The sequence below is a fragment of the Triturus cristatus genome, chromosome 4_2 (genome assembly GCF_964204655.1).
Source record: "Triturus cristatus chromosome 4_2, aTriCri1.1, whole genome shotgun sequence".
NCBI lineage: Eukaryota > Metazoa > Chordata > Amphibia > Caudata > Salamandridae > Triturus > Triturus cristatus.
In genome coordinates this window covers 221,763,016-221,773,611 of record NC_140586.1, presented here as the reverse complement: position 1 = coordinate 221,773,611, position 10,596 = coordinate 221,763,016, and the positions used below count along the sequence as shown (strand labels likewise).

General features: G+C 45.4%; 1 protein-coding gene across 1 annotated transcript in view; it reads right to left on the bottom strand.

Moving 5' to 3' along the window:
• Positions 1–2,494: 2,494 nt before the first annotated feature.
• The window catches only part of NPTXR (neuronal pentraxin receptor), a 72,940-nt gene continuing 64,838 nt past the window's right edge, over positions 2,495–10,596 (bottom strand). The window contains exon 5 of the mRNA XM_085601278.1: positions 2,495–9,661. Coding sequence (XP_085457404.1) covers positions 9,437–9,661 — 225 coding nt within the window. The 3' untranslated portion in view covers positions 2,495–9,436. The remainder of the gene's footprint in view (positions 9,662–10,596) is intronic.

Sequence of the window (10,596 nt, the reverse complement as noted above, 5' to 3'; positions counted from 1 at the left end):
TGTGGCTAGTATTCTATTTTCTTTTACAACAAAAATGGAGAGGGGGAGGTAAACATTAGCTCCAATAGTAGGTAGACTGGATGTTTACCTATTTGGGAATACAAGTCCAGGCCCAATTAGGGATTTCATAGAAATACTGTTGGGATATGTGGGAAGACCATTCTTATGAAACATGAAGCCTCACACTGAATTTGTCATGCTTCATCATCCGCAACCTCGCCCCATCCTGGTAGGACACTGCCACCCGGGCGGACTCGACCTCCTGATGGACTCTCACAGCAAATAGAAGATCTTATATAAAAATGGACTGGAAAATGGTGGGATCCAGATAAATTAAAAATACCTTTTGGTTCCCCTGTAAATCACCTTTAATAATGGGGACCTCCGGTACGTCTAAAAACAAAAGTGAGTTTATTTAGGACAATGGCTCAAATCGTCTCTCTAAGCCAACATGTTTCTGCCCTAATGTTTAGTCTAAGCAGGTCTGGGGCTTTCTTTATGGCTAAGGATCCCTAAATTTACGTGGACTAATCGCCAAAAATCCACTATATTAAAAGCAGGAGACCCAGGTGAATACTACCGGAGAATAGATATATTAACCCAAATTTAGGGTATATGAGCGTCCTGGTCTGGGAGGGGACAATGTCCTCTATAGTCACACTCTTGTCAAGATGCTGATCATGTGGATCAACCTATGTGAGCGCCTACTCCCAGCCGCTGGTATTGGGGGGAGAGGTTTCCCATGATGAAACATGACACAAACTGTGTGTGAGGCTTCCTCTTCCATAAGAATGGTCTTCCCGCGTATCACGAAAGTATTTCTGTGACCTCTCTAATTGGGCCTGGACTTGAAATCCCAAATAGAGAAACATCCAGTCTACCTACTATTGGAGCTACCATACTCTCTTATGATTTAGTAGTGTTCCATATTTCTCAGTCTTGAGGTGAATGCACCACTGTGCAGCATCAGAAGGTGTCTGTCTATAGTCTGCCTCGAGGTCAAGGATTTCCCCTCTAGCTCCCTACAGTGGCGGCAGCTCCCTCTCCTTTCCCCTATTTCTCCACCTATGATTACTTCCCTTATGGTGGCCTTATAAGCTTCCTAACGAGTTACTGCGTCAGTAGCCTCTGTAGAATTTTCTCTGAATGATAGGACGTCACTTTATTGAGATTCTCCAGCTCTTCTTCGCTTGTTAGTCTCCATGCGGCAATTCTCCAGTCTGCTCTCACTCGTAAAGTCAGTGTGGTTTGAATAATACACAGTGGCGAGTGGTCAAAGATACTTCTCGCTTTGAAGTCTACCTCCGTAAATCTCTGTAATGTAGTCGTGGTGTAAGAAAGTGATCAATTCTGGAGTGGGAATTGTGTACCCCAGAGTAAAAGGATTAGCTTCTAATTGTCCTATGCAGCGATCTCCATACATCTCCCAAACCCATGGCCGTCACAAAGTCCCTATTTCACTCGTTCGGGGGTACCTGGTTGGGGGTGTTCGTTCTATCTGTGGGGGGGGGGTCCATTATCATGTTAAATTCCCCTCCCATTAGTACCGTCGCAGGTGGGAGATCTAGTAGCAATTTGCTAAAATATGCCAGTTTCTCAATCTGTAATCCCAGTGTGATATTACATTTACCAGAGCAATTGCTTCCCCCTCCATCCTGCCCAGGACCACCGTATAGATGTGGCCACTGTGCCCTCCTCTGTTAGAGACTCATATTTGATTTCCATGTTGCCAACTCATTGTGCAAGCTTGAAATAATTATTTTTCTGTTGGATCACTTCACTGGTTAGCCTGCTGTCATTTTTTTCAATATCTTCTTTGTTGTTGGCAGATATCCCAGACTTTGTTAATGGATCTTACTTCTTCTGCCAATGCAGAGATGTAATAAACCATAGATTATATCAAAATAATGAGTGACATTTTAGGGCGAAGCAGTGAATAATATGTGGAGGTGGCTGCAGGGGGTGAGTACTGGCACTCATTTTTGGAGTCCTGGGCATATTTTTCATCAGACTGACCCATTGCAAAAGAGAGAAAGACTAAAAAGGGAGGGGGGAAAGAAAGATAGAAAACAGAGACAAAGGGAGGAAACAGGAAAGAAAAAGAACCTGCATGAGTGAGAAAAAGAGGCAGGAAGAGTAGAGTGGTGGAAGGAAGAGGCATTAAGTGCAAAGAACAGCCTGCCTTGTTATTCAGCCATCTCAATTGGCTCCCAAGAAAAATCTATTGACCCTAAATTCGTTTATTTTTGTTTAGAATTAATGCTTTGAGGAGTAGGTACCAAGGACCAGAAGACGGAGAACACCTAGATGGCATCCTGTGAAAAGCCGGTTTCTCACAGGTGAATATGTGAAACTGCGCTCCTGGATGTGATCTATCCAGAAGTAGGGAACCATAGGCCAAACACAATACAATACACACCATCATCCTTGATTTACATTTCAATAAATTGTGGAGTCAAAATAAAACAAAACTAACAACAAGATTTTTTTTTTCTCCAAAAATCAGACACAACATCATCTTTATTTTCAACACAGATTTACAAAAAATGACACACTGGCACAAATGTACAAAAACATATAGATGGACGGCAAAAATAGATACGGAAAGAAAGCTAGAGAAGAGGTGGTGGGGTGGATTAGTGACAGGGTAAATGATGCCCGTTCCCACTGCAGTTTAAGGTGAGAACTTTACACATATAAAAGGCACCCAGGCAGCAGCTAACACCCAAGCTGAGAGATGCCCTACATGGCTATCTATTCCTGCTATACCACCTAGCCGACCTTACCATGTCTACATCTCTGGAGTGCCTCACTGTCAATGCCACCCAGACTCTATCCTCAGAGAACTTGGCTTATTTTCATGCACTCCATCCGTCTGCCCAGACGTCTCACTAGCCTGTCAAACACTCTACCTCCCAACCCACATACCTCCCAGCCTAAAGGTTTGAACAGACTTTCCTGCTTTCAACTTCCTAGCCCAGAGGCCTCACTACATTCCACTAAACTCTGCTTTCCAATCCAGTTATCTCACTTCAAGAGATCTTACTTCACCTCTAGGCATGCTACCTTCAAGCTCGGAGGGCTTGCGTAACTCCCCTGCTCCCTACGCTCCAGTCTGGATACTTCACTCCAACCCCATGCAGTCTGCAGCCCAGTCAGGATTCCTGCAAATCTCTGAATTATACTGCAATAGATGCCTTCCTTCAACTGCCTCTGAGTCTCCACTGCCCAATAGTTGCCTACACCCACCTCAAACACCTCCATGGTCTTCCACCATTTATCTGCCTCCACCAGTCACCCTATGTGCATTTCGCTAATTTCTCTTAAAAGACACAACAATTTTACCTGCGAGTGAGGTACCGCCAGGTCAAACACAGTGAAAAGGGAGCACATCCAAGCTAGCGGAAAATACACATATTAAAATCAGAGGGAGGGAGAAGGCACCAGGCCCATAGATCTGAAGAGGCCACTAGGCTCTGTAAAGCCTGAGATGGACATGTTTGTAAGGTTAAATGCAAAATGTGGTTACTAAATCCTTCCCTATGGTGGCGTGTTATTTGATTGGCTGGGATGTATGCGCTATTAGAAGGACAATGCTCAAGACGTTTATCCATTGGATGCCGTCAACTCATGCAAGACACTTAGGGAGATGTTTTTGGTCCAAGCCATGGTTAAGAGTCTGCTTTTGACAGACTCTTCACCATCCCTACTAGAGTTTCAGATACGTCAGCATGCCATGGGGAATTCTTCCAATTCCCTGTAAGCCATACTTCTTCTTGATGCCTTGTCACCTAAACCTCCCTTGAGTTGGTCCTCAATAACTGAGGTCTAGAGGTTGCAGAGGGACAATATATATCTCAGTACATGCAAGGTCATGTTCTGAACTAAGTGTAGATACACTGATGTTATCTACTTCAGGCCTGATTTACAACAGGGTGGCAGTAGAAAACCCTCAAACTTCATGAGGGAGTGCTTTACTTGGAAAATAAACCATTGGCGGACTTTCCTGCCTCAGAGCGATATATGATGGATACAATTCTGCCAGTGGATTCTTTACATGAATTTAGCATGTCATTCATAAATTGCTCAATCTTCCCCTCCCACCCGGCTCTAGCTCAGATTTTAAGTCCTCTGGGTTTATGGCCACTAGTTTTGGTATCTTGGTTTTATAGTTGGCAACTTCACAAAGGCATTAGTGAGCGTTGAACTGCAGCCACCCACCCCCGATCAGATTTTTTTGTTGCCCACCAGCATGCAAAGCATAGGCGTCATCACATAAGCGGTGTAATCTGACTGGCATATAGGGTGATACTAATGTGGCAGAAATCAACACAGCTGGTGGTGATCATTAGATGATTTTGGTAATGGGGTTAATGAAAGATAATTCCAATATATGCTGAAGTTATGGTGGATTTTAGGATGTTGCAGTTTTGAGCTGGATGCTTGTTTGGTTGGGTACTCTTGCTACAGAGATCAATGTATTTGCATCTGTCAGCAAGCTCTCCATGCCCGACAAAATTATGTCTTGTACTAACTTCTCTGGCAGGACAAGCCTTGAGACTCAGAGCTATCCCTTAAGATGTAAGCATTTTACAGTCCCAAATTGTAGACAGCAGCATTATATCAGGTTAGACCAGTGTTTCCCAAACTGTGGGTTGGGAGACAATTTTTAGTCAGCCTCAAAAGCCCAAGAAATAAATAAAGATGCCTTTTAATTATGTTTTTGTCTTGTCACATATGCTGCGGTTCAAAGGCAGAGGTCAAATGTCAGGCTATGTTGTTTGACAAATTGCCTCTTTTGTTTTTTAACATGGGGATTGGTGTTTACAAACGCTTCTCACTTTTCAGTCGGAGAAAGAAAAGTAAAGTGAATTATGGGACAATCTTGTGGGGGTACATGAAAGCGAAAAGAAAGGCTGTAAGATATCTTTTTTTGTAACACACAACAAAATGTAAATACCTGCAAATGTACTTCATGCATTTAGCAGTTAGGAAAGCAAACATGGATCAAATGTTTTTGTAATTCTGAAGTATGATGGAAACAATGATTTTAATAGGATTAAAACAAATCAAGTCACTTTACTTGGTAATGCACAAATGATAAATATTCACTGAAACCCGATTTCCACACATTATCATTTGTGTGCAACGTTGTAAAAATACATGTCCCTGCAAATTTAGTGTGCATTTCAATGGAAAATGTGATGTCTGCAATTGACAGCGCGCCACCCCACAATCTTTTAGTTCCATTAAAAAAAGTTGTCTGCCTCATGTCCATTAAAGTTAGGTGGATCGTGAAAGTTTGTTCTACGGATTGTGTTGGTGTTGTGGTTCTAAAAGTCATCAGGCATCATTATGTGATTACTCTCAAAAACCACAAAGTGAAAACGAAGTTGGCAGCTAATTTGTCACTCCGGGAACTATGTGCGCTTTCCTAGGTTTTCCCAATCTAAGTGCTTTGTTCCTGCTATTAGTACAGATTGACAACTGCATTGTTGCTCTATGCAAATTTGCAAGCATAATTCTGAAGGCCAGTGCATTCCACACTCTGCTTCCGGGGTTTTCAAATTGTTGTGCAATTGGGGTGTGGTCAATGTAGGAGGCAGAGGCTTCTGGAAACTACATAAAGATTTGTGCCGAGGCTTCTTATAGCACTGAATGGTGTTGCTGTTCAGTCACACTTAGAAAATGTGCATAGGAAAACATAGCTGGGATGCATTTGCAGGATTGCTGCATTCATGCAGCTGACTTGCTGAAGGATCCTTGAATGAGCTACCTTTTTCGAACTTATGCTTGACACACATTGTGCATTCTGCCACTGACTGTATTGACTGATACCTGTCTTTTACTAGCAATGTGTATAGGTCATGTTTGAGCCGAGGGGTTCATTTTTACACTGTCCTGTGAAGGCTTGGCAGAATCTGCAATAGACTGTTGTGGACTTCCTGTTTATGTTTGTTCCTGTGCCAGCTGGTCATTTCTTGGTTGAACTCATCTCAGTGCCAGCTGGTCATTGGCCTTTTCCACTCTAGCTTGCAATACCTGCTTGGACTTTTTTTTTGCTGTTTTTGCTGTATTGGTCGCTGCCTCTGTTGCTTGTTCTTGAGTCATGTCTGGCTTCCTAGGGCGACTGCCCAGTTCAGATTTCTGTTGCTGACTGCGAGTCCTATGTTACTTATGCCGTGGTCTTTTCAGCTTAAGATTCCTGTTTCAGTATTTCAGACATAATACTGTGCTCAGTATCTGCTTTACTCCCAGTGCTGGACTGGGAACGCAAACCGGCCCTGGTAATTGAGTCGGACCGGCCGTGGGGGGGAGGGAGGAAGAGGGGAGGGTGCACATGGAAAACACTGCAAGTGCTTTTGTTACAGGGGGCCGCCAGCCCCGGTAAGAAAAACATCCCCAAGGGGTCCAAAACAAGCCCCCACCCTGGCAGCCCACCGGGGAAACACCCAGTGCCCTCTACGGCCAGGCCGGCCCTGTTTACTCCTCACTGTTTCAGCTCTTTTTTTCGGCTGAGTTTTGAGTCTCTGTTTGCTAGAAGTCTGGCTGCTCCCCATACTCTGTCATATTTATTGATTATCAGTGTTTGATTTATGTTGCGGATTAAGGGCTTGATTTAGTATTCAGCAAACGGGTTATCTGTTACAAACGTGATGGATAGCCCGTCTACCGTACTACAGTGCCATAATGCCTCTATAACACAGCGGGCGGGATATCCGTTATGTTTGTAACGGAGTAACCCATCCGCCGAACTCTAAATCGGACCCTAAGTCTCACAATCCACTGAACGATCCATACGACAGAAAGATATTACAGACTCAGGGCCCGATTGAGAGTTTGGCAGACAGGTTCTTATGTCAAAAACACAATGGAGTATCCTGTGCCCTAAGTCATTGGTCCGCCCGCCTCATTTAGAGTTGGATGGACTGCTATATTTCCACCGATGGAACCCCGTCGACTCTGACAACGGAAATCTTCCTCGTGGCCCAAAACAGTCGGGCGGTCAAATGAAGAAGATCACACAGTCCATCCTATTTAGGGTGGACTGTGTTACGCCTTTTTTTTCTGTCCATCACTGTCAAATAATACCAGGTGGTGAGGGATACGAAATAAATTATAGTGACCCACGTACCCTGGGAGAATACTTCCAAGGTGTGGAGATTCATTGTTTTTTTTGTTTTGCAGTAACAACCTCCCACTTCTACACCAAACGTTTTTGTACAATCAAAGGAACTGCTGTGACGGTGATTCCTTTCAATGTACAGAGTTCTCCACAGAGCCGGCAGACAACTCTAAATTTGGCAGAAAGAGTACCCTCTGTATGTTGGAAGTCATGTCCTCCACCATCGTGATACACACGATTACGTCTGACTAACTCTAAATCGAGTCCTGAGTGTATAAATAGCAGAGCCATCCTTCAGGTTAAATTGATATTGCATGCGCAGTTCTCCAGACATTTAAGGTATTCTGGTGTTTATATGGCTCAGGTCCACCTTGTGTTTTTCCCAATAGTCTCAGATGTGCTGAGTATTAACTACAATCCGTATTTTGTGCTGAGGGGGAAATCATCTGACAAGAGGAGCCTCGTCCCTGGTGAAGATGTGCTGAGTTTGAAGGACGCAAGGCTTCTGAGAAGCGTGCTGATGTCATCAGCGTGCGCTCATCCTGAGAAGAGATCATAGAGTCAAGAAAGAAGTGGAAGGAGTGACCCTGCCGTGCGCAGCTCTTGCGTTAACTAAAAAGAGTATTCTGGAAGGAAACTACACCATTCTGAGATAATCGCGTTTTATGTTGAAAGGAATCTGAGAGATAAAGAGAGCGAGAGAGACCTCGTACAGGGATTTTGAGACCTCTGAAGCAAACATGCGTTGTTTGCGTCCATGGCAGCGGCGTCTCCTCTGCTAAGGTGGAGTAGCGTCACCCCACTGCTCTGCGAGCAGTTTAAAAAGTAAAAATAAACGCAATGTTATTATAATTTCCTTTTTCTGTTCCTGCTTAGGTGTGGGGCTGGGCTGGCCAGAGCAGAGGGCTGGTCTGGCCAGAGCAGGGGCCGGGGAGGAGTGGTAAGCGCACTTAACTGAGCATGACGGTTTAGCAGACCGTCTTGGGCCAGCCAAACAGTCATGCACACTTTGCATGTTCTCCACCGGCTGTTCTGCACAGCTTGGGTGGAGAACATGCAAAGCCTCCCCGTCCCTCTCTGAGCAACGAACCACGGGGCTCAGACCAATCACAACGCTGCTGTAAGCCAGTGTTGTCATTGGCTAGGGGAGTCTGGGAGCCTGTGTGCTTCGTGGTTCCTGCTCCTGGAGTTGACCGAGGAGCCAAAGAGGACCAACCTGCAGGTAAGTGTTTTTTAAAATAATTTTTTCATTTACCCCCATCACCACCCCCTCCCCTGCTTGCCACTCCCGTTAAGTAGAGGCCGCCACTGAGCCCTGAATTACTGTCCTCGGGTAAATACCCAGGGTGTATTTTTTGTGCTTTGAGTGCAAGCATGTCGAGTTTGATGTATAAATTGTGGGTGGATTAAACTGCCAGTAAAGGAGACAGACCAGACAAAACAATTATAAGTTTAGCAATAACCTCTGGGGACAACTTTTAGCATGTTTTACTTGATTTTAATCTTTGTGAAGGTATTATATTTCTATTTTTGCTGACCACATGGAATTCCACTACCTGTTGATGGGTTTCGCGGTGGTATCACAAATTAAGTTTCTTCGTTTCTGGAGTTGTTAAACAGCTAGATGTCTACATTTGTGATGTCATCAGCAAACCCATGCCTACTATACTAGTCAGCAAAAAGTTTAGAGGTGAAAGCCGAAGAAAATACATGCACATGACCTAACAGGAGATTGTGAAGTTCTGTACAATACATAATTTTCTGTTTAACCCTCTCTGTGCCCTTTAAATCAAAGTCCAAAGAGGCAAAAGAAGTGGGAGGAACAAGAGCACCCCACGTGGCACACGACACAACAACTCCAAAGGGCAAGCGTGCAAAGAAGGCTGCTAAATTCCAAGGGGGATGGCTTCCTAGCTAGAGTAGGCACCACTCCAATATAGGTAATGGCAGGGTCATGTAAATGGTCTGATGTCATCCGCAGCTTAAGGGATGGTGGCCTTGCGTTTGTCGAGTGAGGTGGGCGCGGATGGGTTTAACGTGTTTCACAGTTAAGTACATTGGGGCTTGTTGATGGCAGAAGTGGGTGTCAGGAATGTGAGTTGTGCAGAGCCCTTAAACTAGAGATCGTAGAAAGAAGTGGAAAAAAATTGAAAAATGACCCTGCCCCCTTCTGTGAGGCCCACATGACAACAACAACATCGAAGGGCAGCACACGAAAGTGACCGCGGCACTCGAAGGGGGACCGTGTCTGACAAGAGAGAGGCCCACCCTCGTAAGGAGCGAGGGGGCTGGCGCGGTGCCTTCAGCACTCTAGGGCTTGATTCGCTCATCACAGCTTTCCAGGACCACCTTTGCGGCGCCGCCGAAGACCTCCACCGCCTTGTCGTCCCACTGGATTGCGTTCCCGGACTGGTGTCCCGTGCAGTTGGCAAGGCCCTGGATTTCGGCGTGCGACAGCACGCGGTCCCAGAAGTTGAACTGGGCGATCTCACCAACGAAGGCCTGCGTGGCGTCGAAGCGGCCGCCCAGGTTGTCCTGCGTTTGTTTCGAGGAAGGGAGAATGAAGACAATAAGAAGAGGCATAGTCAGTTAGAATAGGTATAAGACAGAGCAGAAAGAGAAATTTAGAGCAGAGGGGCGAGAAGAGGAAAGGTGAGCAGGAGAGAGAAAAAGAAGTGCTCCGTAAACAATGTTCAGTACACGTACAAACACAGAGAAAGCAACATAATCAAACAGACTTGGGTACACAGTATAAGAATCTACTCTAGACCTCTAGCTAGTAGTCACGGCTGCTGCCCATTCTATGTGGTGGGGCAGTACAGGGAAAAATAAATAAATATACACTTACCTTTTGCTCCCGCGCCATTCCTCGCTGCCCCTCCGCTCACCACGCAATCCCAGTGGTTCTCTCATGCTATTACTCCCAGGATGAGAGAAGCTCTGGGATTGGGCGGAGCAGGCAGGTTTCACGCTTTAGCAGGGACTGGGAGCCTGTGCTGTTGAGCCCTGCAGATATCTTCAAGGAATAGCCTGGAGATATCCAAGTGTGCAAGTTGGTTTGGACGGCCGGCCAAACCGACATGCGCACTTTCAGTGCCTACTACTCTTCCTCCCTCTGCTGGTGATGCTGCGACCTGGCCCCGCCCCGCCCCAGACTCGACAGATTAATCAAACTCGGCTGAGTCAATGAAAAATAAAATGATAATTTTCTGCTTTACGCCGTGGGGTGACCCTCCTCGGCCATAGCGGAGAAGCCAACCCTGCTCGCTAGTGCTGTTTCCTGAGTTCTGATAGGCCCTCAATGTGATATTTAGCTGCCGACAGACGCTGTAACTAAGGCTAAGACTTTCTGCTTGATTGCTGTGTTGTTTAGGGGTGACTATCTGTTACATTTCGAAGGAGTCCAGAGTAAGGAAGGGACCAGAGATATGTCCTGATGTGAAGAACAAATCAGTATTTTTATAACCCCT